The sequence below is a fragment of the Rhinoderma darwinii genome, chromosome 2, assembly GCF_050947455.1.
Source record: "Rhinoderma darwinii isolate aRhiDar2 chromosome 2, aRhiDar2.hap1, whole genome shotgun sequence".
In the NCBI taxonomy this organism is placed as follows: Eukaryota; Metazoa; Chordata; class Amphibia; order Anura; family Rhinodermatidae; genus Rhinoderma; species Rhinoderma darwinii.
In genome coordinates, this window is record NC_134688.1 from 227,219,216 (window position 1) to 227,246,961 (window position 27,746).

Genomic DNA, 27,746 nt, shown 5'->3' on the forward strand with positions numbered 1-27,746 from the left:
ATTGTACTTCCCCATTCCCCAGCAATTCCCTATGAGAAGAAGCTGACTATATAACGGAGATTGGTGGACTCCAACAAGATGGCGCTCACCACAGACTTTACAGCTGCAAGGTTTTAGCTTCCGCTTGTAGAGGGCGAATGATAAGCGGACAGTTTATGATCGGAGATGTCCTGGAGAGCCAGCAGCCCCGTCCTCAGCCTGGTTTTGCTATGTGTACTTGGGTTGTGGGTGTCACAGGGTAAGTGGTGGAGGAGACGGGCCCCTTGTAGTTGTAGACTCGTGATATGGATCGCACATACGGCGCCTGCGCTGTACTCGGGATACTAGAGGATGTGGGTGACTGTGCTGTGTATGGAGTGTTCATGTGCTGAGCTAGTGGAGTGCTTTACACTAGAAGTTCTATCAAATTTTTATAGTTACGCTTGCATGAATTATATAATTGATGTACACACCTGTACAAATGTCCCTCTTCATCGCACCCAACATGAATACGAACCCCCCCCCTAAATTAATACAGAATGTAAGACCCCCATAAATCAGTACAGACCAGCTAAAGAAATTCCGAGCCCCTTCCTGCCGCAGACGATTTTAGTTCCTTTTATTTATTCATCCCTGCCTTCCAATCACTAACTTTTTTTTTCCTTCGACATAGCCGTATAAGGCTTTTTTTGTTTTGTGGAACAAGTTTTTAATGTATGGGGAAACTTAAAAATCACTCTGTGGGGTGTTAGAAAAACAACAACAATTCCTCTGTTTTCGTTTTTATGGGATTCACTGCGCTATAAAAATATTTATAATAATCATTATTCTGTGGGTCAAAGCGATTACGAAAATACCAAATTTATATATATATATTTTACCTTTTTTAATTAACGAATAAAATAAGCATGATAATGGCACAATTATCGAATGCACTCCGTGACGTAGCACAGAGATAGTCTTTTACATATGCGTGAAGCTCACTGCATGTCCTATATTGGTGCGTTATCACGAAACCTACGCGCCCATTGAAGTCAATGGGTGCGTGAAAACCACGCACTGCACAGGGATGCACGTCCCTGTGCGTTGCGTGATTTGTGCGTCAATTCAATTGAAAATAATAATAAAAAAATGTGCTTTGCGAGTGCGTGAATAACGCATGCCACTCGCAAAGCACACATGCATAACGCAACACACGCGGACCAGATTCACGCGCATTTTTCACACGTGTGAATCTGATACGCTCGTGTGAATGTAGTCTAAGGGTAAGGCCACACGTAGCGTAAACGCTGCCGAATTTTTAACCGTATTTCCCAAGCAAACATTTTGCAGCATTTTCACAACAAAAATTGCCATGCTGCAGATTGAAAATAAAGCAAGGCAATTTCTGCATGTCTATTGTGCAGGTTTTTTCTGCAGCGTGTGGATGAGATTTGTTGAAATATCCACTTTGCTGCTACTTTAAACGCTGCAGAATTTCTACACAGAAAATCGGGACGGAAATTCTGCGGTGTTTACGCTACATGAGAACATGCCCTCGGGGTAGGAACGCACACAGCATGTCAAGATGCACAGCGTATGCGCCCTGAACACCGCAGGGAATGCCGCCCGAAAACCCACACTACGCTGTGGTGCGGTTTTTCGTGCGTAAATTTCGATGTGTAATTGAGCGCACGTACTTACCCCCTCCCTCTCTTCTCTGACGTCTGCTCCGGCCTCCCTGGATGACGTTGCTGCCATGTGAACGCTACAGCCTGTGATTGGCTGCAGCAGTCACATGGCCTGCAACGTCATCCAGGGAGGCCGGACCGGAGAACATGTAGGGAACTCTGGGCAAGTATAACTTTATTATTTTTTATTGTTTCTTGCGATTTTTGCTGCAGAATCACTGTGATTCTGCCGCAAATATCGCAACACGCACCGCTCTGTTGTGGGTTTAAGCACTCCATTGGGAAAACCGCAACAGAAGAGCTGCGATTCTGCAGCATTAATTGACATGCTGTGGTTGGAGAAACCGCACCGCAGGTCAATTTATGTGCATTTTATTACTGCGGCATTTTTCCGCAGTTTGGGGATGAGAAACAAAAATAATTTTTACTCTGTGAATATAGGAAAAAAAACTATTCTCGGCATAGTTTTTCTTGTTTATCCCGTTCACGTTTCACGCTTAATAACCCGTTAGATTAATTCTTCAGGTTATTACGGCCGTTCAGATGCCTAATATGTGTAGGTTTTTTGTTTTTATTTCGTGTAAGGGCAATAAAATATATTTTATGCAAAATAATGACTTTTTGTTGTTTTACTTTTAAATTTTATTTTTTGTTACTTTTTGTTTTTTAATCCAATTAAGGGATAACTTTATTTATAACTCTATTTTTTACTTGTAATGTATTAGCATACTCCTGTATGCTAATACATTACACTGTGTCACTATACACTGTTAGTTAGGGCAGCATGTAGTGTGCCCTAACAGCAGGCAAACTGAACAGACAGCCCTGGGGTCATTTCTAGGTCCCCAGGGCTGTCTGCAGAGGGATTCCCTGCTCTTTGATCACGTCACCGGGTTTCCAGTGGCTCAATCAAAGAGGGGAGTTCCCTTTGATCTTGTTGCGGTCACGGATCGCGGCGATAAAAGGGTTAAACAGCTGGGGTTGGAATGTTTTCCAACCCCAGCTGTATTTAGCAGGCTGCTGTAAGATCAGGAGCTGTAAGTTACAGATCCTGCTGAGAGGATGAGCGCTCATCAGCCTCTTCTACAGCGACGCCAAAAAAACGTTGCTGTAGACTAAGCACGTGCACCGCCTGCCGTCAAAAGACGGTGGGCGGTCATTAAGGGGTTAACAACACAAGAATACCAAAAACATAAATAATCTATTTAATAACTACAATATATTCATATACTCCATATTTAACCATACACGTCTAAAACCATACACGCCATAAACTATCCTGACTTTTCAATACAAACATATTATAAAGTGCAATAGCGTTTGGCATAAAGGATCGCTTAAATCTTTCCCTACTACAACGAAATCGCAGTAGTCGATGACTAAAACAACTTTGTTTATCAATCAAAATATTATGTCATGGATGTGACTCCTCTAACATAATCGCACTAATCTTCCCCAATATTCTTAATACATCATCAAATAAGGGCACCCCACTACCCACAATAGTTCTTCCCTTTTTAATCACTTTAACATGTTCTCTGCTTCCCTGATATTTCCTCTATTATTCACTGTATTAAACGATGTATATAATTGTGCTCCCACAACATAGGAAAATTAGTAGATTCATTGAAGTGATATATGAGTAAAATATAACATTTATTTTATAACTCTCTAAAAACAGGGGTACAATCACCACTGTGAAAACGCCCCACCGTGTGTATTAAAAACGTATTAAACAATGAATACCGAGTTCTGATTCAATTAGTGAACCCTCTATAACTCAGTATTTTATAAAGATATCAATCCGGAATCAGCATTTAAACATGGGCATAACAATAGTTTTGACCCTAAACCACACTAGAGTCCTTGATAACCGCACCGGAAACTCCTAATGCTAAGGTATACAAACAATGCTAGTGTTCCCTATGCTAAGATTCCTCCTAACAACCGACCCTACGCGTTTCAATACTTATCATCAGGGGTCTGTAGCTTGGTCACTCTGGCCAGGATGCCAGCGATATTATTTCAACAGCAGATATTCTGCTGTACACCACGGAAGCGTGCGCGCATAGATGTCAGCGGCATGCTTCATTTCGGGACTATGAGTTACTATAAGCACCTAACTCCTCCCCCTGTTCTCGGCAGCGCTAACCGAACCAGCCAATCAAAGTCACCACCCGAATTCGTGACGCCTGTCCATGTGACTCCCGGCCGTCAGCTGACAACCCGGAACCAACATCGACCGCATCAAAAACGAACGCGCAGGCGCAGTAGAGGCCACAGACGCATCGCCCATGCTGCCAGGAACTAACCACTACAAGGAAGGAGTACAACGATATTAAGAATTTGGATAAATATTGCGGATCAGCTCAAACCTGCAACTGGACTGCCATTGATAAAGCAACTTCCCTGTGAGTACATATTGTGTAGATGAATGAATGTCTACCACACTACGAAGTATTATTGAAACACCTACTGAAAAGGACTTAGCATGTTAGCCCAAACAATAAATGCAAATGACTGAAAAGACACCTGTCATAACAGCCATATGTATATCTGGCTGCCTTGAAAGGATAACAGACAATAAAGGTGCATGTTTAAATAAAACATGCATAATTTGTCTGCTCATTTAAACCCTCTGGTTGTACGCACGCCAATCTATAAATCCACTGGGCTTCTTTACGCAGAATGAGGTTATCCCGGTCGATGTTGGTTCCGGGTTGTCGGCTGACGGCCGGGAGTCACATGGACAGGCGTCACGAATTCGGGTGGTGAGTTTGATTGGCTGGTTCGGTTAGCGTTACCTGACATTTCCTCCCAACCAAAACCGCACCATAGAATAAAACGCTCGCCACCAGAGTCATAAAACATTACCATCAGTTTGTTACACACATTAAATTAGCGCAAAGTACGTAAAAAATACAACCTACTCATTGCCTTTCTGTACACCTTTTCAGTGTTCTCAATCCAGTCTAAATTCCGATCCAAATATATTTGTAAGATGTCACCCTCACCCTTTCCACTGGCAACAAGGTCTCTGCTTTTCTGCCTAAGTCGATAACCATTCCTTTAGTTTGCCCTATATTTAACCCATTTTCCACACCCCACTTTACAAAATCAGCTATCACATCCCTATATTCTTTTTCAGAGCCCCTCTTTACCGCCACCAGAATTACAGTATCATTAGAACTTCTGAAGATGACATCTTCCTGACTGATAACTAAAATCTGCCGTATATAACGCAAATAAAAACGGCGTCAACACAGTCCCCTGGGGCGCCCCAATGTCACTGATTTCCATATGTGAAGTGCATGCTCCACTATGCACATACTGTGGGCGCCCCCGCATGGAGTCAAATATCCAATTTGATACTCCACAATCTACTAACCTACTTAAACCTGATGTCCCCATCTCAGTGTGTGATACTACCATAACTCCTAGGCAGCGCGCCCGCTGTGCGGTTATGTTGGACTCCGATCTTTGCTTTACTCCTTTTATTCAATCACTTTATCGCTCATGTCACCTACACCTCTAAAACATCTCCAGAATCCGCCCTTTTCTTACTGTGGAAAGCCAAGACTCTCATTGTCGCTCTGATTCTCTCTAGTCTGACCAACGCTACACTTATTCATCTACCCTGTGTCACAGAAATGGTTGCCCATACCCTTTAGAATAAAATGTAAACTTACTACTCTCACCCACAAAGCTCTCCACAGTGCTGCACCTCCTTACACCTCTTCCCTCATCGCGATATGCCAATGACCTTAGATTAACATCCTCCATAATCCGAACCTCCCACTCTCGTCTCCAAGATTTTTCTGGTGCAGCACCAGTCCTCTGGAATGTGCGACCCCAAACAATCAGATAAATTCCCAATGTTCACAGTTTTAAACGTGCCCTGAAAACACATCTTTTTAGACAGTTCTATAACATTCCCTAATCTGACTCCTTTCCTTGGCCCCACTATTACATTAGTCCTTAGAACCTGACCCTTCATTCAGCAGTATCCCCCACACTTCTTGAACTCAAATGTACCTCATGTCTGTCATACACCGATACTGGCTGGTGCAGCTTTATGTGTACTATACTATGTGTATAAAAAACGACTGGACCATTGTACTAAACAAGCACGTTTCAGATTTTGTCTCCAATTTTTCCTTTATAGATTGAAATGTTAAATACTTTTGTGTCAAAAAAGGCAAAAGTATAATAGGTATGATACCTTTATTGGCTAACCATAAAAGTTCTATATGCAAGCTTTCAGAGCACACAGGCTCCTTCTTCAGGCAGTTTACAAATGAATGACTTAGAAAAAAGCACAACATTTAGATGTTACACAAAGACAATTAGTACATGAGGTGATACATCATTAAGATAAGCCGGGGCAATAAAACTGAGGTTATAGGGGTGATGACTTAGGAGTTAAGGCATCTGGAGTCAGTCTGATGGGGGATGTGACGTGTGTCCATGTAGTGGCTCATAAATCCTGGTGTTAGATTGAGGCCTTGTGTCAATGACTGGAATTTTATCATCATCTTGAATTCCCAAATTTTTCTTTCTCTGTTGTTTTTAAAATGACCCTTCAGAATGAGTACCTTTAAATCTGCCAAACTGTGGTCTGGTCCAGAGAAGTGTTTTCCCACGGGTGTATCCACCTCCTGTTTTATTGTATGTCTGTGAAGATTCATCCTGGTTTGTAGTTTTTGTATTGTTTCTCCAATGTAGATTCCTTTATTGATGCACCTTGTACACAGGATCATGTACACTACATTGGAGGATGTACAGGAGAACGTGCCAGTGATTTTATAGTCCTGCTGCGTGTTTGGTATCTGGATGGTGTTTGATGACCAGATGTTGGTACAGGTCTTGCATTTTCTACTGTTGCAAGGAAAAGTGCCAGTCTCTGATGGTGGTGAGAGGGCACTTCTGACCAGGAGATTCCTTAGGTTTGGTGGCTGTTTGTAGGCAAGGAGTGGTACATCTGGGAATATTTCCTTCAGTTTATTGTCTTTGTTAAATATAGGTTGGAGATCAGCAGCAATTTTCCTCAAGATGTTCATTTGGGGGTTGTATATGACCACTAGGGGCACCCTGCTGTTGTCTTCCTTCTTTTTGTACTCCAGGAGATTGCTCCTTGGAATTCTTGTTGCTCTGTAGATCTGATCATCTATAATCCTTGGATGGTATCCCTGTTGTAAGAATGTATTCCTCAGTGATCGCAGGTGTTGTTTTGTGTCTTCACAGTCTGAACAGATCCGTATGTATCGCAGAGCCTGTATCTTGTATCTCTTACTACCGTGTTTCCCCGATAGTAAGACACCCCCGATTGTAAGACGTATCGGGGGTTTCAGGGGGGTCGGCTAATATAAGCCGTACCCTGAAAGTAAGACATATGTCTTACTTTCGGGGAAACACGGGGGTATTGCCGCCTCCTGCCCACTTCCACTCCCACTTAACGCCGAAGGACGGATATATCCGTCCTCAGCAGCTGCTAGTTCGCGCCGGAGGACGGATATATCCGTCCTGTGATAGCGCGGGTACTGAGACTGTACCCACGCGATCAGCGGCAGGAGCACGGCTGTTATACACAGCCTGGCTCCTGCTGCAACTGCCGGAATCGAAGCGCGGGCCGATTCCGGCAGTTTAACCCATTAAATGCCGCTGTCAATAGTGACAGCGGCATTTAATGTGTTTGACAGAGGGGGGAGCTCCCTCTGTCACCCGATCGGCGCCCCCGCAAACAAATCGCGGGTCGCCGTCGGGTTTCCATGACAGCCGGGGGTCTAACAAAGACCCCCAGGTCTGCCTTCAGCATCTGCCTGTTAGGCGATGCCGGAGGCATGACCTAATAGGTTGCCTGTCAGTTTTACACTGACAGGCAATAATGCTTCGGTATACTAAGTATACCAAAGCATTATATATGCGATCGGCACATCGCATAGTGAAGTCCCCTGGTGGGACTAAAAAAAAAAATGTAAAACAGTTAAATAAAGTTTGTGAAAAAAAAAAAAAAAATTTTTTTTGCCAATGTAAGACATACCCCGAAAGTAAGACATAGTGGGGCTTTTGGGGATAAAAAGAAAGTAAGACACTGTCTTACTTTCGGGGAAACACGGTATTTCCTCATAGATTGTAAGCTCTTGTGAGCAGGGCCCTCACTCTTCTTGTATCCCTTACTATTTCCTCATAGATTGTAAGCTCTTGTGAGCAGGGTCCTCACTCTTCTTGTATCCCTTACTATTTCCTCATAGATTGTAAGCTCTTGTGAGCAGGGTCCTCACTCCTCTTGTATCTCTTACTATTCCCTCATAGATTGTAAGCTCTTGTGAGCAGGGTCCTCACTCCTCTTGTATCTCTTACTATTTCCTCATAGATTGTAAGCTCTTGTGAGCAGGGTCCTCACTCCTCTTGTATCTCTTACTATTCCCTCATAGATTGTAAGCTCTTGTGAGCAGGGTCCTCACTCCTCTTGTATCTCTTACTATTCCCTCATAGATTGTAAGCTCTTGTGAGCAGGGTCCTCACTCCTCTTGTATCTCTTACTATTCCCTCATAGATTGTAAGCTCTTGTGAGCAGGGTCCTCACTCCTCTTGTATCTCTTACTATTTCATCATAGATTGTAAGCTCTTGTGAGCAGGGTCCTCACTCCTCTTGTATCTCTTACTGTTTCCTCATAGATTGTAAGCTCTTGTGAGCAGGGTCCTCACTCCTCTTGTATCTCTTACTATTCCCTCATAGATTGTTAGCTCTTGTGAGCAGGGTCCTCACTCCTCTTGTATCTCTTACTGTTTCCTCATAGATTGTAAGCTCTTGTGAGCAGGGTCCTCACTCCTCTTGTATCTCTTACTATTTCCTCATAGATTGTAAGCTCTTGTGAGCAGGGTCCTCACTCCTTTTGTTTGAATTGTACATTAGTTTTATCACTATGTAATGTTTGATATTGTCTGTACGTGTTCTCTGAATAGTACAGTGCTGTGGAATATATTGGTGCTATATAAATAAAGATTATTATTTCTATTTATTATTGCTATCCATGTAGTTCATGGAAGGTATGAGTCTGCTAGAGCATTGACTTCTTGAGATACCTCCTTGGAGAAAAATAATTTGTTAATGATTGAGCTATATTTCTGTTATCACAGGTCATGAACAAAATGATCTAATGGTGCAAGTCAATGGTGGAAAGTTAACTATGGGAACAAATGCTCCTGACCGTAAAGATGGAGAAGGACCAACCAAACAAGTGACTGTAAAACGATTCGCAATTGATAAGTATCCAGTCACCAACAAGCATTTCCGGTAAGTTTTTAAACATTGATGGACTCCTATGTGCATCAATATATCGACATAGCGCCTGCAGTCTATGTTAAGGGGCCATCTCTTCTCCAAATTCTCGATGGCAAGTAAGCATATTTTTGTTGGGGAATATCTTCCACTCCATAACAGCTGAATAACTAGGCAAATTTCTTCATTAAGAGTCTAAGGCTCTGCACTTTACGTTTTTGGCTTACACTTAACGTATACGCTGGGAAAAGCTCCTGAGGTATACATTAAACATAGGCTGTGACGGATGCACTAACAGTTTCATCTGTCCCCACTGAGTTTTACCCTTTCTCACTGCAGCCATTTTTCGGAATTCTCACTTTCAGTTTTTCCTCCCCACCTTCCAAAAGCCATAACTTTTTTTTATTTTTCCATCAATATTGCCGTATGAGGGCTTGTTTTTTGCGGGAAGAGTTGTAGATTTTCATGACACCATACAAAGTTGTCGGAAACTGGGGAAAACATATTTGTGGGGTGGAATAGGAAAAAAAAACAGCGATTCTTCAATCTTTGGGGGGGGGGTTTGTTTCTACAGCATTCACCGTTCGGTAAAAACGGCATGTTAACTATACTCTATGTGCATACAGTGCTTAACACCTTACGACCGGGCTAATTTTGGCCTTGAGGACCAGAATTTTTTTTATTTCTCATTGCGCTCTTAACTTTATTTTTTATTCGACGTAGCTGTATGAGACTTTGTTTTTGGCCATTTTTTGGTACATATACATTATGGTTTCATTTATATACATTTTTGTCTTGTTTCGCAGCAGCTTTGATTTTTTTTTTTTTTTTTTTTTACAAAATACACCGATCATCATAAAACTATAAATTTGTTGTGCAGGTTAAGGTCATGACGATACCAAATAGGTGTATATTTTTTCATGTTTTGGACTTATATTGTTTAAAGTTTCTTTAAAGTACTAGCATATATCTATTTGCCAGTACATTAGCCTGTGTACTGATATGTATGCCCCAACTGCCTGTATACTAAGTATGCCCTAACAACAGGAAATCTGGTCAGGCAGCCCTGGGGTCCTTTAATGAACCGTGGGCTGACTGCCCATATAAGGTATGCACCTTGATTGTGTCACAAGGATTTCCTGTGACGCGATCAAACAGGAGTCCCCTTCACTCTTTCCCTTTGAATGCCGCGATCAGCTTTGATCACGGCACCCAAATGGTTAACAACAGGGATCAGAAGTTTCTCTGATCTCTGCCATTAAAGCGGGGCTGTGGGTGTGTATTTCAGCCATTTCCCTGCTCCTGATCTCAAGGGCACACTTTAATGTGCACAGGCAAAAAACATAACGAGTATGCTCATGACAAGCATACGCGTCACGCGTTGTCAACCAGTACATCCTCCCATGAAAACGACGAACACTAAGATGGATACAAGATGGACACCATTGTAAGTCAATGGTGATCATCGGGAGCTAATGGTATCAGTCTTATGACCGACCTGGCGCTGCGTCATGGCCTCGTTACAACCAGAAGCCATGACACAGATGTCACAAGGGACTTACTAGACATGTTTTACATTTTCTATTGATTAGTTTGCAACCATAATGCCCCAAAAAGATCTTTACATGTACACCCAGTTTGGGGCATAAGCATGTATTATGTCCTGGTGTAGCAAGGAAATGCACCACTACTGTAGCGGTGAACCCTTACAAAAATAAGATGAAACATGTATTAGGTGCGTTAAAGTGTGTGATGATATTTAAAGTGTAAGTGTGTTGTGACCTCCCACCCAAGCTTACACTTTAAATATATAAATATTTCAGGAAAAACTGAAGCGCTTTGCTCCTTCGGCTGTGATTGGCACTCGTAGACGGCTCTCATAGAATGTCTCACTGTATGCAGTGCTATACCCCCTGTCAAATCTGATGGAATCTTCAACTAAGGCTCTAAACCGAGCATCCATGCAAATGTGAACTTACCTTTTACTTTTTTTCCTAACAATACAAAGCCATCCACTTGAAAATCTTTACAAAGGCTCATTATTAGTCTAATTGTGCACAAAATTGATGCATCTATTGCCATCTCTACCATCCCTGTAGGGGTGAGTGGCACTGGAAAACTGGTTGTTTTGTTCTTTTTTTTGGAAATTGTCAGACAGCATTTACACATGTGACATTGTTGAAGGGCCGAGCAGAGGAAATATTACATGTTTGCATGAAGGATAATGTGTATAACGTCTATGTAAAAGATGTGTATTGGTCTGTCTACATATTATAGTATAGCATGGAACCAGGGAAATAACTGCACTTAAAGGAACAGTGTCACCAAAAATTTTTTTTTAATATGTTAAAGATGTTAGTGCTTTATTAAAAACGTTTGGATTAATTTGTGTGTTTGTGTGTTACTTTTTTTTATTTTTACACTTTTTCTTCCCTATGGGGGGGCTGCCATTTTTTTTTCCATTTCTGTATGTGTCGATTAACGACACATACAGACATGGAATACGGCAGCTCCAGTCCCATAGGGACTGCGAACGTGGCCCGTTCCATTGACTATCGTGTACGCCGCTGTGTGGGAACGGCGCATGCGCTGCTCCCACACTGTTCAATTTGAAATGCACGCCGTCCGGCGCCATTTTCCTGTGGACCGGAAGTCGCGGCCGGACAGTAAGATTACTACTTCCGGTCGCGGCTTCCGGACTTGTGCACATGGAGTAGCGGCAGCAGACGGAGCGGATGGACCGGAGGGAGCGGCGGCGACTGGAGCAGGTAAGTTATTTCTATGTATGTTCGTGTTTCAGTGTGTGTTTACTACTGTATGTAAACCTTCTACACTGTGTGTTAGCTCAAAAAATGGCAACACACAGTGTAGGAGGTTAGACCGTTCAAACCCCTCGTTTCTCCCGGCACTAGCCAGGATAAAGGAGGGGGGGATTCTGAGAGCTCACTAGAGCGAGGGATTTTTACCCAATTTTGCAGCATAAAGCAATGTGGTTGCTTTACCACATGCAATACTGCAATTTTGGGAATGGCTCCATCTAGTGACCAGTGCTGGGAAATATTATAAATTGAATCCAATTTATAATATTTCCTGACTCGTGAAAAAAAAAAAAAAAATTAGAACAATGTTTAATCACCTACACACTAATTGTTTAACTAAAAAAAAAAACATGTTTTGCTGGCAACACATTCCCTTTTAAAGGTTGGGAGATGCACACCTCTGGGTCAATTTCCTTGCTCTTCCCCCTGTATCAAAGAGTCTGTCCGGGAGATACGAGAAGTGTGGCTGGTTATTAGTAAGTGACTGAAACCGTCGGTTGTAGCATTTCCTGATGCACTGAGACATTATGTGCATTGGGTTTCAGGAGCAGGCAGTATGAAGTGTTCCCCACACAGAGTGTGTGCGGCGCCGAATACAGATTTTCTCTAGCAGCGGTCAGTAGCGGAGGATAGGGGCAGCAGTTCAGGAACAGTTTTACAATGAAAGGAAGCTGATATGGTTAATCAAGTATATTGCAATATTTCCTGAAATCGCCTGCCCCTATACATTATTAAATAATAGGTACCCTTTTATTTTTTCTCATACGAAGTTATTATTTTGATGAGACTAACCTTAAATGTTTATCACATCTCAAATCTAGGGAATTTGTAAGAGCGACGAAGTACAAATCAGAAGCCGAGAAGTTTGGCTGGAGTTTTGTATTTGAGAATTTTGTATCAGATGAACTAAAAAGGAAAGTATCGCAGAAGCTGGAGGTAAGCGCCATTGTGCTTTAGTGAAGTGTAAATTCACCAGGAATAAAGTGTAATTGCATTGGACCACAAAAGATAATATTTTCATATAGAAATGTTGTCTTTTCACAGTTTTGTTTGCAAAGGGCTTTACTAAATAACAAATACTTCCATTACCGCAACCACCGGTAACAGAGTGGGGAATTGGTGGAGAAATCAAATTCCTGCTGTTGCCTTGTAAAAGAGTAAAGTCAAATCTGTAGCAATTCCCACCAGGTTCCTAGATGGTCCTCTGTGAATCTGTATGTTGGTGATATGTGTTGCACACGACCATAAAAAATCTCCGGACCCATTCAGTTCTATTGGCCGCGGACACCTTTCCGTATCGCTACGGATATGTGTCCGTACCGTAGAACTGTGCCGGGAATTATGGAGCATGTCCGATCTTTCGTATTTTACGGGCTGAAAATGCGGGCCGTGGACGGCTGGCCGGGCCCGCAATCGCGGGCCGTGATTACAGGCACGGCCGTGTGCGTGAGGCCTTAGGCTGGGTTCACACGAGTTATTTTCAGGCATAATGGAGGTGTTTTACGCCTCGAATTACGCCTGAAAATACGGCTCCAATACGTCGGCAAACAACTGCCCATTCATTTCAATGGGTTTGCCGATGTACTGTGCCGACGACCTGTAATTTTACGTGTCGCTGTCAAAAGACGGCGCGTAAAATAACAGCCTCGTCAAAGAAGTGCAGGACACTTCTTGGGACGTAATTGGAGCCGTATTTCATTGACTTCAATGAAGAACAGCTCCCAATTACGTCCGTAAAAGACGCGGCGAAAAACGCCAGTACATGCATTTACGTCTGAAGTTCAGGAGCTGTTTTCTCCTGAAAACAGCTCTGTAATTTCAGACGTAAATTCAGTTATCGTGTGCACATACCCTTAGATTACTTATTGTCAGAATTTATGACACATCACCACGCACATGGGTAAAGAAAGGACCGGTGGAGGGGGGCGGGGCTGACTAGAAGGCCACGGCACAGGAACTGGAGGGAATCCAAACCATAATATCTTTTCATTTTATGGCCATCTGCAATTTTTTTATTTTTTTAAAATTAGGAGACACCCTTTAATAAGGATATGCCCTACCTGTTTTTTATTTGCACGGAATTATGGTTCATGGTGTAATTATCTTCTATTATTGACATATTGTTTCTATTTCAGTCAGCACCATGGTGGCTTCCTATAGAAAGAGCCTTTTGGCGTCGGGTAAGAACTTGCAATATATTATATTTTATGAAAGAACACCCTATTTTCACAATGCTGCAGAACATTGTGTACATCACTCACTACACCCAGTGATAATCTAATTTTCCACCTCAGACGTGCACAAGCTGGTACCAGCTTTATGACAAACCAATTAAACTACCAACAAATGTGTTCTTAAAACCATGTGGAGTCATTCCAACACAGTTGTATTATATCTAAATTCTCTGCAGATTTTTCTTATTTTTTTTATTTTTTTTTTAGTAACTTGTTTATTATGCCTTTATTTTAAAATGATAAAAGCATGTCACTGACAATTCGGTATATAAAATCATAAAATCTTCCTATTGCAATTCCTTTAGCCAACTGGGCCAGGGTCGGGTATCAAGGAGAAGCTGGATTTCCCTGTGCTGCAGGTTAGCTGGAATGACGCGCAGGCCTATTGCCAGTGGCTTGGGAAAAGGTTGCCAACAGAGGAAGAATGGGAATTTGCAGTCCGAGGAGGACTTAAAGGTATGCTGGAATTTGGTTAAAAAGATTACTGAATGGGCCATTTAATCTTGCATTGTTAATAATGCATTTTATATCATATACATTTGGCAAAAGCTTGTTTTTCTAACAAGGAACTAGAGGGACATAACTTCACTTAATTTCATGAGAAAATGGAAAATTTAATATCATCATGCTATACTCGCAGGGAACACCTATCCATGGGGGAACACGTTTCAGAAAAATAGAAGCAATCTTTGGCAGGTAATATGTTACTTTCGCAGTCTTATAAAATTCCAATCTTGTAATTCAGTGCAGTTTAAGGAATCCTCTTTTTTGCTGTCAGTGTAAGTATAACAAGCAAGAGGTAGGAGCTTCCCTGTCTGTCTTCATGTTTACACACCTTATTTTTGTAAGTATGTCCTTTTTCACGCGTAAGAATTGAGACTGATCACAAACACATTTATCTGAGACTGCCATCCGTCTTGTTTTATAGGTATTCATTCATAAGAAATTTCTCTATTTAACAATGGATTCCTAATATTTAGTTGATGATTCTTATATTTTGTATCTAGTCCTGTAACTGTTTTGTGTTTTTCTATATTGTAGAATTGTTGTACCTACCTATATAATTTTATCTTGTGTGTATGACACGGATTTAGAATTTGTACAACCTTTATTTTCTTTCTTTTATATATTTACTATTTCTACTATTGTTTTCTGCACAAATGACAAGGCCTCAAGCATACTTCAGTGAAATGCTTCAGTGTGTTATCTGTTTTTTTAACGGATATCACACTGACCCATTCATTTCTATGGGGCCATGCACACCTCTGTTATTTTAACAGTTTCGTGCATCTGTTCCTCAGAAAATAGAACCGGTCCTACTCCTGTCTGTTTTCGTGGATCATTCTCGGCCTTTCTATTTATTCAGTTAAGACAACTGTCCGCACACGGAAGCAATCTGTGTGCGGTCCATGTTTCACGGATCTGTGATTTGCGGCCGTACGAATAGCAATGGGTGTGTGCTTGAGGCCTTAATGTTGTTTTCCTTCCTGGTTTAAAGTACTAATATCTTAAAAAAAATAAATAAATATTATAGAGATGAATGTCTGAGTTTACGCCGATTCATTAAATACTATATTGTGATGTGGCATGTTCTTTTATTTTTTTATTTCTGTATGCACAAATTTGTTAAATGCAGCACTAGCCAGCAACTATGCGGAGTAGAGAGTATATTTTGTACAAGCTCATTGAAGTAATTTCTTGGTGTATAAATCCATATCAACTATTCTCCCCCCTAGAGGCGGCATGATGCAGAAATGTATGTATGAATACATGTATACACAGAAACTGTGTATTTAAGAAACATAGCTAAGAACCCTATTACAGTATAATGTTACTCAGTTTATACTGGGGCATTCATTTTTATAAATACATTTACTGATTGTGACACTTTAAAATGTAACTCTGAATTCTATATGCGGTATTTAATACTCAAAATACGTTTTGTTTTCCTGAAGAAATATTATACAATGTATAATGAATGTGCTAGTGTGTGTGTGTGTGTGTGTGTGTGTGTGTGTGTGTGTGTGTGTATAACTTTGAGGCGCTGAGTTGTTTTACAGTAGTCCCTTTGAGTTGCAAAGTCAATTAAATCCATTAAGCGAATTAGGTGCATTTTAAAATATCATGAAGGGTAACTCAACCTTAAACCCTATCCGCACCAGGACACAACTGTACGTCCTCGCGGGAAGTTACTTCCCGCACCATGACGTACGGTTACTAAACCGTTCACGGTGCACACTATGAGTGACAGTATGCATCAGGAATAAGGAGATCAGCTGTCCCCGACAGCTAACACTCCCCAGTTGCCAGCAATGGACCCATAATAGCGGTCCAATGCCAGCGATCGGTAGATCGGTGGATCTGTACAGATCACATTGTATCTAAGTTAAAAGTGTATAAAAACAGTTCCCGGGACTTGTAGTTAAAGAGGCTCTGTCACCAGATTTTGCAACCCCTATCTGCTATTGCAGCAGATCGGCGCTGCAATGTAGATAAGAGTAACGTTTTTATTTTAAAAAAACGAGCATTTTTGGCCAAGTTATGACCATTTTTGTAGTTATGCAAATGAGGCTTGCAAAAGTCCAAGTGGGTGTGTTTAAAAGTACAAGTCCAAGTGGGTGTGTATTATGTGCGTACATCGGGGCGTTTTTAATACTTTTACTAGCTGGGCGCTCTGATGAGAAGTAACATCCTCTTCTCTTCAGAACGCCCAGCTTGTGACAGTGCAGATCTGTGACGTCACTCACAGGTCCTGCATCGTGACGGCCACATCGGCACCAGAGGCTACAGCTGATTCTGCAGCAGCATCAGCGTTTGCAGGCAAGTCGATCTTACCTGCAAACGCTGATGCTGCTGCAGAATCAACTGTAGCCTCTGCTGCCGATGTGGCCGTCACGATGCAGGACCTGTGAGTGACGTCACAGATCTGCACTGTCACAAGCTGGGCGTTCTGAAGAGAAGAGGATGTTACTTCTCATCAGAGCGCCCAGCTAGTAAAAGTATTAAAAACGCCCCGATGTACGCACATAATACACACCCACTTGGACTTTTACTTTTAAACACACCCACTTGGACTTTTGCAAGCCTCATTTGCATAATTACAAAAATGGTCATAACTTGGCCAAAAATGCTCGTTTTTTAAAAATAAAAACGTTACTGTAATCTACATTGCAGCGCCGATCTGCTGCAATAGCAGATAGGGGTTGCAAAATCTGGTGACAGAGCCTCTTTAAGTCCGAGAATGGTAACTATACCCCCCGCCTGATGTCCCATTTGACCGGCAATGGACCAATAGCAGTGGTTCATTTCCAGCGATTGGTGGGTCTGTTCAGACCCACCAATCACAGTGCGTTTTCACCCAGGACGGGTGAAAAATACCGAAAACGGGCGCTGATATCTTTTGTAGGTGAGAAGTTGAAGAGATCAGGGCCTGTGCCATTTTGTGTGCCCCTCATAGTTAAAAAATAATAAAATAAAAATTAACCCCTCATCTCTAGAACCTCTGTTCCCAGTGTGTGACCCGACCACCTCTCAGTGTATAAGGAAGATAATAATTTTTTTTCCATCATAATTCACTAAAAATAATAATTAGATTTAGTTGTTAGGTAGTTGTCTAGCTCGTCTACGTCAATTTGCCACGTCAGTTAGTCCGCGTCAATTCATCACTGTTAGTCGCGTCACTTGTCAGTCAACGTCAATCCATCACGGTCAGTTAGTAAGTGTTGGGGTATGTTCACACGGTTAACAAAAAACGGCTGAAAATACGGAGCTGTTTTCAAGGGAAAATAGCTCCTGATTTTCAGCTGTTTTTTAAGATAAACTTGCATTGAGTTTATGAAAAAAAGCTCAAGAAGTGACGTGCACTTCTTTTCTGAGGCTTTTTTTTTTACGTGGCTGTGGGAACGGAACGCCGGTTTTCCTATTGAAATCAATGGGCAGCTGTTTGGAGGCATTCAGCCCCCGTACTTTCAGCCATTTTTCGGGGAGTTTACGGCCCGAAAAACGGCTTCAAGTAAGCCATGTGAACATACCCTTATAAAAAAAAAAAAAAAAGATTTGTTTTACATGAAAAAATTTAAAAACCCCCAAAAACTTAGTATGTTAGCGTTTTTAGTGTTTTATGTGAAAAAACGAGAAAAATCTTTCTTATACAAATGTTTGTTACAGTTCACTGAGCTACGTGTGTTTGTGTGTGTATGCACTATATATATATATATATATATATATATATATATATATATATATATAAAACTAGTCCTTCTCAATTAATTAGAATATCATCAAAAAGTAAATTTATTTCAGTAATTCAATTCAAAAAATGAAACTGATCTTATATAGATTCATTCCACACAGAGTGATCTGTTTCCAGCATTTTTTCTTTTAATGTTGATGATTATGGCTAGCCGTTAATGAAAACCCAAAATCTAGTGTCTCAGAAAATTAGAATATTATATAAGCCCAATTTCAAAAATGATTTTTAATACCGGAATGTTGGCCTACTGAAAACTATGTACAGTATATGCACTCAGTACTTGGTCAGGGCTCCGACTCTGCATGAATTACTGCATCAATGCGGCGTGGCATGGAGGCGATCAGCCTGTGGCACTGCTGAGGTGTAATGGAAGCACAGGTTGCTTTGATAGCGGCCTTCAGCTCGTCTGCATTGTTGGGTCTGGTGTCTCTTCCTCTTGACAATACCCCATAGATTCTCTATGGGGTTAAGGTCAGGCGAGTTTGCTGACCAATCAAGCACAGTGATACTGTTGTTATTAAACCAGGTATTGGTACTTTTGGCAGTGTGGGCAGGTGCCAAGTCCTGCTGGAAAATGAAATCCGCATCTCCATAAAGCTTGTCAGCAGAGGGAAGCATGAAGTGCTCTAAAATTTCCTGGTAGATGGCTGTGTTGACTCTGGACTTGATATAACACAGTGGACCAACACTGTTGCTCAGTGGTCCAAAGTCCTGTTTTCAGATGAAAGTAAAATTTGCATTTAATTTGGAAATCAAGGTCCCAGAGTCTGGAGGAAGAGTGGAGGGGCATCAATCCAAGTTGCTTGCGGTCCAGTGTGAAGTTTCCAGAGTCAGTCATGGTTTGGGGAACCATGTCCTCTGCTGGTGTTGGGCCACTGTGTTATATCCCGTCCAGAGTCAACGCAGCCGTCTATCAGGAAATTTGAGAGAACTTCATGCTTCCCTCTGCTGTGTAATACAGCCATTGCCCCGCACCTGACAAGTGTTCGTGTGTGGTCAGCATGAGGTGATGCGACCAGCGCTGCACTGATGAGCGCCGGTACTGAAGACAGAACATGGTGGGCGCACAGCAGAACACCCCCATTTCTTTGTCTTCAGTGCCAGCGCTCATTAGTGCAGTGCCGGCCGCATCACCTCATGCTGACCGCACGCTTGTCCGCAGTGGGGAAATGGCTGTATTACACAGCTCTGCTCTAACGGCGGAGATCAGAGAAACCTCGTTCTCTGCCGTTATTCCTTTGAATGCTGCAATCAAAGCTGACCACAGTTCTCAAGGGGAAACTGAGAAGGGGGGATGCCCCTTGGATCACGTCACAGGGAATCCCTGTGATGCGATTGAGGGATATACCATATGTGGGCAGACAATCCAGGGTCCACTGAAGGACCCCAGGGCCGTCTGACCATATTTCCTGTTGTTAAGGCATACTTGGGTATGTCTTAACAACTGCCTGTGTACAACCAGTACACAGACTTATGTACTGTAATATGCCAGTACATTAAAGTTTAAAAATAAAAAAGTAAAAGTAATGTTACATTTTAAAAAAAATGACCACACAATTTTTACAATAAACATTAAAATAAAAGTCTCAATACATAAAAGATACGTCTATTTGGTATCGTCGTGACCGTAATAACAAATTTATAGCGGCATTTGTGATGTGTACGCGGTTAAAAAAATAAAAACGGCTTTCTTTCACTTTATTATTGTGGGGCACATGGAGGTTTAAAATTCATTATACCATGTGCCCCACAATAATAGTAATTAATCCCATCATGTACCTCACACATTAAGCCAATTTTGTCCATTATGACTGAGGAACATGATGGGGTTAATTACTATTAATGTGAGGCACATGTAGGTTCAAAATGAATCACCCCACATACCTCACATCATAAAATGGAAGAACTTTTTTTATTTTATTATTTTGTTGGCAAATTATTGTTTTGGTATAGAGTATCGCAATACTACACGAAGTATCGGTATCGAAGCCCGAATTCTGGTCTTGTGACTACCCTAATTTGGAATTAAAATGCACAAAAAAAAAAAGAAGCATAAATGCGTTAATAAAAGTGTCCCAAAGTGTCATGATGTGGGTAGTGGCTAATGGTAAAAATAGAACAGGAGCTTAAAGAAGCTCTGTCACCACATTATAAGTGTCCTACAGCAGTGTTTTTTTATTTAGAAAAACTATCATTTTTGACGGAGTTAAGTTACAACCTATATTAGCTTTATGAGCTAATGAGTTTCTTAATGGACAACTGGGCGTGTTTTACTTTTTGGCCAAGTGGGCGTTGTACAGAGGAGTGTATGACGCTGACCAATAAGCGTCATACACTTCTCCCCATTCATTTACACAGCACATAGCGATATAGCTATATCGATATGTGCAGCCACATAGACACACTATAACGTTACTGCATTGTCCTGACAATGAATATACATTACCTCCAGCCAGGATGCCATGTGTATTCAGTATCCTGTCACTTCTGTAGCGTCTCTGTGATATTTACAGCAAGGCAAGCGTAATCTCGCGAGATTACGCTTGCTGTGCTGTAGTGTTGGGATTGTATTAGCGAAGTGTCAGGATTGTGAATACACATCACGTCCTGGCTAGAGGTAATGTATATTCATTGTCAGGACACTTCAGTAACGTTATAGTGTGTTTATGTGGCTGCACATAGCGATATAGCTATATCGCTATGTGTAGTGTAAATGAATGGGGAGAAGTGTATGACGCTGATTGGTCAGCGTCATACACTCATCTGTACAACGCCCACTTGGGCAAAAAGTAAAACACGTCCAGTTGTCCATTAAGAAACTCATTAGCATAAAGCTAATATAGGTCATAACTTAAAGAGGCTCTGTCACCACATTATAAGTGCCCTATCTCCTAGATAAGGAGATCGGCGCTATAATGTAGGTGACAGTAATGCTTTTTATATAAAAAACTATCTATTTTTACCACTTTATTAGCGTTTTTAGATTTATTCTAATGAGTTGCTTAATGCCCAAGTGGGCGTATTTTCACTTTGGTCAGCGTCATACACTCCCCTGTACAACACCCACTTGGTCTAAAGTAAAAATACGCCCACTTGGGCATTAAGCAACTCATTAGCATAAATCAAAAAATGCTAATAAAGTGGTAAAAATAGATCGTTTTTTTAAATAAAAAGCATTACTGTCACCTACATTATAGCGCCGATCTCCTTATCTAGGAGACAGGGCACTTATAATGTGGTGACGGAGCCTATTTAACTCCGTCAAAAATGATCGTTTTTCTAAATAAAAAAACACTGCTGTAATCTACATTACAGCGCCGATCACATCATGTACAATATAGGCCACTTATAATGTGGTGACAGAGCCTCTTTAATGTTCTAATAAGATTTTGTTTACAGACTGCACAGTATCTCATATATCAAATTTAACTTCCACTTAAGGCCCTTTTTACATGGGCCTATGTTCTGGCAAACAGGCGCTCGTAGGAAAGCTTGTTCCCGATCATCGACCCATGTAAAAATGGCAGCTATCAGCCTACGAACAAGAAAATGCTTGTTCGTCAGTTGATCAGATCTTTTATGCTCCTGTTAAAATAGTTGTCTTTCAGCAGCACATGTATAAACAAGGGATGTACTGCCGACTATATGCAAACTGTATGGGGGCACTTGAGCTGTTTAATAAGAATATTCTTGACAAGATGCTTTATCACCTACAGGGTAAGTTCCCTACTCTGGACACTGCTGAGGATGGTTACCATGGGGTATCACCAGTAGATGCATTTCCTGCACAGAATGCTTATGGTAAGTAGCCCTTTTACATGTCTACTACTACTTTTTCATATTCTAAATATAGACTATAACATCCTTTTGTTTATATTTAACAAGTAAGTATTTTTTGTTTTCTCATTTTTGATTACATTAGGTACAAAACTGTATAACGAACAACTTATGTAGTCGCAATCCCTAGAGGCCTGAGGTCGCAAGCAACCTTACAACCAACCATCCAGAAAATGTCAGACCATGTTGGTTTTTTTTTGTGACTGTTGCAAGGTTGCTTGGGACTTTTTTCCACATGGGGAACCATTGAAGTCCAGCCTTCACTATCATGGTTGTATATGTTCCCAATTTTTATACTGTTTCTCGTTTCCTCACTTGTTTTCTCTTTCCATTATTGCACAAATACTCCAATATTGTGCATGCTACAGTGGATTTCCTAGTCCACTGCCATAAATTTTGTGTAACTTTGTCGTATGATGATGTCTATAACATGTCCTAAATTATTTAGGTAGCTAATATTTGTGTTATTAATCCTATTCAAAAATGCATTAAGGACTCCCTTGCTAATGCAACAGCAAGCAAGCAGGAAACATTGTGTGTAATGAGAGGGATTAAAGAATATGATATATGGTGCTTGTGATGAGGGGGTGAAACACAACCAAGTACACCAGGAGAGGCTCTGTAGAAAAATCGTGTGATGGACGAAGTTTTTTTTTTTCTTATTTTTTGGTGGTGGTGCTGGGATATTCTTCCTGTGTGACATAGCCCTAAAGCCTATCACTCAATCACATAAAACATTATTTTCACCTGTACTGACTGGGCCACGTTGCACCGCATGTAAAGATTTTGCCATCACTGCTGAGAGACCATCTTGAAAAATGTTGGACATCTCCAGTCTAATAGCATTGGTAATAAAAGCCAAAAGTCTGACCATTTCTGATTTTAGCAGAAATTATGTTGGTAAAATAATCCTTTTATTGTGTGTACCAGGACTATTTGACATGCTGGGAAACACCTGGGAATGGACATCTACAGAATATATCTCTCCTGGGCAGACCAACATGCAAAGTAGACAGAAGATGTATGTTCTACGCGGGGCTTCTTGGATTGATACGCAGGATGGTACAGCCAATCACAAAGCTAGAGTGAGCACCAGGTAGGAATCTATAAGTTCCGCAGATATTTCTATATTCGCCGAGCTAAACCAGACTTTGATGAAGCTGCTGTCTCCTGAAGCTTTGTGGGGCATTATAAAGAAGTCAAATGATGACTTTATACAAGGATGTTCTCATCTTCAGCATGTATCTCACCTATTCGGAGAAAAGGGTTCCCAGGAGCCCCTGTCACCGATTCAAAGCAGATGTTTTTACCATGGCCGCATTTGAGCACAGCTTTTTCAATTTGAAGCTATGGAAAGAACATGTAGCATTTGACTCTTTCCATAACTCCCACAGAATTCAATAGAGAAACCCACACGCCGGAGCAGCCACTTCTGAGTGGATTTCAATGGTAAGTGTGTCTGCAGATCACCACCTAATATGTAAACGGGGAGTCATGGAACCTGCACATATACACAGGATATGCCGGATATGGCACAAATGCTTAAGAGTGGAAAACCCTTTTTAACTTATAACCTACTATAATATCTTTTCCAGTACATCCCTCATGACCGCATCACAGGAAGTTGCCCTATTGACCTTTATAGGGACAGGAAGACAGAGAGGTTAAAAGGCCCCTCCCACCACCCACTTGCCAGTGTTCTTCCTGTCCCTACAGGAGCAGAAAGATATCGCTCCTGGATAAACTAGGGCTGGGCGTGAGATGGGGGGAGTCCGTGCACTCCCCCTTCTATTCCCCCTAGGTGCCTAGGCTAATTACCTCTCTAACGAGAGTTCCCTTAGCTTCCCAACCAAAGCACCTACCTTAGGAATCCTAGGCTGGGTTCCAGTAGTGTGCGGGTTCGGGATTCCCAAGCCTGGCTGCGGCCAGGGCTGTGAGACCATATGAGGACCGGGAGCTCCATAAGGTGGGTAGCGCCGGTGATATCCTCGTGTGTGGCCGGATAGCCGGAAGTGTTGAGTCGCGGGCTATGACGCGGCTACATCTCATGGAGTAGCCGCGACCAGAAATGACGCCGGGCTACTTCCGGTCCGTGGCCATCTGGGAAGGCGCGAAATTCAAAATGCCCACATTTAAAGGGACCCGCACAGGTATATGGTTAGAGCTAATACCTCTAACGTGAAATTATATATACAGCCTTAAAGCATATATCTTGTTGTTTGGATATTGCATTTGCCTGTTGCTTGTTGCGGTGATGGAACTACCTCGTTCTGACGGAATTCCAGATATGTCCCAGGGTTATGTGAGTCTCACCCTTGGGGTAAGGGTTAGGACTCCGTATTTAAGTAAATTTTACTTTACCTGCCACCCTCGCCCCTCCTCAAGAAACTCCGTCACACTCCCGGGCAAAAAGGTCATGGACTGAAGAAGAACAAAAACGGTGCCCGCCATCTCAGGGGTCTGACTCTGAGCAGGAGTGTTATTATTTATCAGTAGGTGAATTAGAAGAAAGGGAACTCTTACCTTCAACCTCATCTACACAGGAGAAAAAAGTTCTTCTCCTCTTCGGAGATGTCCAATACTTTAATCCAGGCAATACGGGTGACAATGAATATCCCCGAAGAAAACCTAGGAGGAGAGGAAAACAAAGAGAAGTCATCTCTCCTGGCTTTGCCCAAGCAACATAAGCAAGGGGGTCCCATGGAAACCTTCTACTTATGTAATAATTACCACAGATGCCAGCAAACATGGCTGGGGGTCGATGGTCCAAGACAGGCATTTTCAGGGCATATGGCCTGTTCAGATGAAGATTATGTCCTCAAACTTCAGAGAACTAAAAGCCGTATGGGAAACATTCATAAAAGCTTCGCCCATTATAAAGGGGATGCACGTAAGAATCTTATCGGACAACCTAATGGTGGTGTCCTTCCTTCGCCATCAGGGGGGAACAAGACACTCATCTTCAAGCCCTCTCTGCACAAATCTTCAGTTGGGCAGAAGAAAATGTCCTATCGGTCTCCGCGGTCCACCTAAAAGGCTCAAACTCTATCAGCAGACTTCCTAAATTGGAAAGAAAAATAGACCCCGGGGAATGTTCCCTGAACAAGGAAATGTTTCAGTCCTTTACCCGAAGGTGGGGTTATCCCCCAAATAAACCTATTTGCCACGAGAAAAAACTCCCAGGTAGAGTCATTCTTCTCCCTAAATCTCAAATACAACCCATTGGGGGTAGATGCATTATCCCAACCCTGGGACATGGATCTGGCCTATGCGTTTCCTCTGTTTCCTCTAATACCAGTGGTATTAAAATACCTAGCATTGGAAGACCCGATCATGCTCCCAGTCAAGAAGAACCTTCTCTCCCAAGGTCCCTTATACTTTCAGGGAATAGAAACTCTGACATTGTCAGCTTGGATCCTGAAAGGCAGATCCTGAGAAACCACGGTTTGTCAGACGAGGTAATTTTAACTATCTTACTAAGCCATAAAGAAGTTACGTCGAAAATCTATAAAAAAAAATTGGAAGAAATTCTGTTCCTGGTATGGAGATCTGGGACCAGACCCCTTTCTTCCCAACATCGCTAAGATCCTAGATTTCTTACAATCCGGATTCAATAAAGGACTTCTCCCTAGTACCTTCAAAAGTGCAAATTTCAGCCTGAAGTAATTTTTTCAATACTCCTTAAGAGGAACGTAGGTGGATCAGAAGATTCACTCAAGCAGTTTCTAAATTAAAACCTTCCCTAAAGAAATCAGTACCTAGCTGGCATTGAAATGTAGTGTTAACGGCTCTTTGCGATCCTCCCTTTGAGCCTCTCGATGCAATTAATATGCATTTTTTAACTCTAAAAGCTGCATTTTTAGTCGCTATTACATCAGCAAGGAGGATTGGAGTAATCCAAACTCTTTCGGTGATAGAACCCTACCTAAAAATTCAAGAAAACAAGATCATTTTAAAACTAGATCCTTCCTTTATTCCGAAAGTATCTACTACCTTCCATAGAGACCAATAAATCTACCTTCCTTTTGCCCAGCTCCTAAAGTCCAACCAGAAGAAAAATTCCATTGCCTGCCTGGATGTCAGGCAAACAATTCTTCAGTATCTGGATAGAAACTCCTCTTGGAGACAGGATAAAAATCTAATTGTCCTGTATGGGGGAAAGAATAGAGGAAAGAAAGCCTCAAAAGGCTCTCTAGCGAGATGGGTGAAAACTACCATACAAGAAGCCTATAAGTCCCAAGGACTCGGTGTCCCACAAGGCATTAAAGCCCATTCAACAAGGGCAGTTTCGGCATCCTGGGTGGAAAGAAAGAAAGAAAGAGAAACCTCTATGGACCAAATCTGCAGAGCTGCTACCTGGTCAAGCTATCATACTTTTTGCAAACATTATAGATGTTCTTTCAGATACGGATTTAAGTTTTGGACCGAAAGTCCTCCAATCCATAGTCTTGCCCTGAGCATTATAATCTGGTATTGCTCCTGTAGTGCTGTCATGAGGGATGTACTGGAAAGTAGGAATTAGACCTACCGGTAATTGTATTTCCAGGAATCCATCATGACCGCACCCTTACATTCCCTCCCTTTATTAAAATTCTGATTTGTGCTAGTAACATGTCCGTTATTATCCCTAGAAAAAAAATAGGGTTGCATCCATCCTGGTGAAGTAATTGAAAAACACTGGCAAGTGGGTGGAGGGAGGGGCCTTTTAACCTCTGTCTTCCTGTCCCTATAGAGGTCAATAGGGCAACCTCCTGTGGTGTTGTCATGATGGACTCCTGGAAATACAATTACCGGCAGGTCTAATTCCTACTTCTCTGTCTATACGTCCCACAACTATTTAGAATTCTAGCTTATTTGGCTTATGAGTGATCCGTGTGCCTCCTGTAAATTTCCACTCACTCCGTTCCTGCTATGAAAAGCAATCATAGATTTGATGTGATTGTACTTCCACATTGCTGGCAACATGTACATTTATGCCAAAAATGGTAAATATGTTTCTATCTGTCTTTCTTATATCTTTGTTTAATATAGAATGGGCAACACCCCAGACTCTGCATCAGATAACCTAAGCTTTCGCTGTGCCGTTTTCCAGCCTACAAAACATGGAAAAGAAGACCTATGAGCTGAGCTTGTAAATGATGGCTCTGTGTTTTTAATCTGTCACAAACCATGAATTCTTGAACAATCCTGATTATAGAGCCGGTGTAATTTATATGTTCTGTAAGGAATACTGTATGAACATGGTCTTAAGACCTTAACTAGAGTCTTTAACTATGTCCCTGTAAGAACTGATCAGTAGATACTTGAAGAAAATGTAACAGGTAAAGTATTTTGCATAACTCCCAGCATAGCAGTCCTTTTTTTTTTTTTTTTTTCTTTTCTTTTTTTTTAAACTGGGGCACTATATATATGTACAGTTAGGTCCAGAATTATTTGGACAGTGACACTATCTTCATGATTTAGGCTCTGCATGCCACCACATTGGATTTGAAATGAAACAAATGAGATGCAATTGAATTGTAGACTTACAGGTTTAATTCAAGAGGTTGAACAAAAATATCCTGTGAAACGTTTAGGAATTGCAACCATTTTTCTACACAGCCTCCTCATTTCGGGGGCTCAAAAGAAATTGGAAAAATTAACATTACTATAAATAAAATGTTTTTTTTTTAA

The 27,746-nt window shown here is 41.6% G+C and overlaps 1 protein-coding gene across 1 annotated transcript; it reads left to right on the plus strand.

The window, feature by feature from the left end:
• Nucleotides 1–99: 99 nt before the first annotated feature.
• SUMF2 (sulfatase modifying factor 2) lies at nucleotides 100–27,746 on the plus strand. The gene is made up of 9 exons (XM_075852908.1): nucleotides 100–238; nucleotides 8,790–8,946; nucleotides 12,572–12,686; nucleotides 13,886–13,930; nucleotides 14,290–14,440; nucleotides 14,625–14,680; nucleotides 21,953–22,037; nucleotides 23,004–23,169; nucleotides 27,105–27,746. Exons 1-9 carry the CDS (start codon nucleotides 166–168, stop codon nucleotides 27,193–27,195), a joined length of 939 nt encoding a protein of 312 aa, XP_075709023.1. The 5' UTR covers nucleotides 100–165; the 3' UTR covers nucleotides 27,196–27,746.

Excerpts from the sequence above, each read along its gene's own strand:
- SUMF2 (XM_075852908.1), top strand. The coding sequence starts at position 166 with ATGTCCTGGAGAGCCAGCAGCCCCGTCCTCAGCCTGGTTTTGCTATGT. Across the intron at positions 13,931-14,289 it reads AAAGAGCCTTTTGGCGTCGG|CCAACTGGGCCAGGGTCGGG; the intron begins GTAAGAACTTGC and ends CAATTCCTTTAG. Across the intron at positions 22,038-23,003 it reads TCCTGCACAGAATGCTTATG|GACTATTTGACATGCTGGGA; the intron begins GTAAGTAGCCCT and ends TGTGTGTACCAG.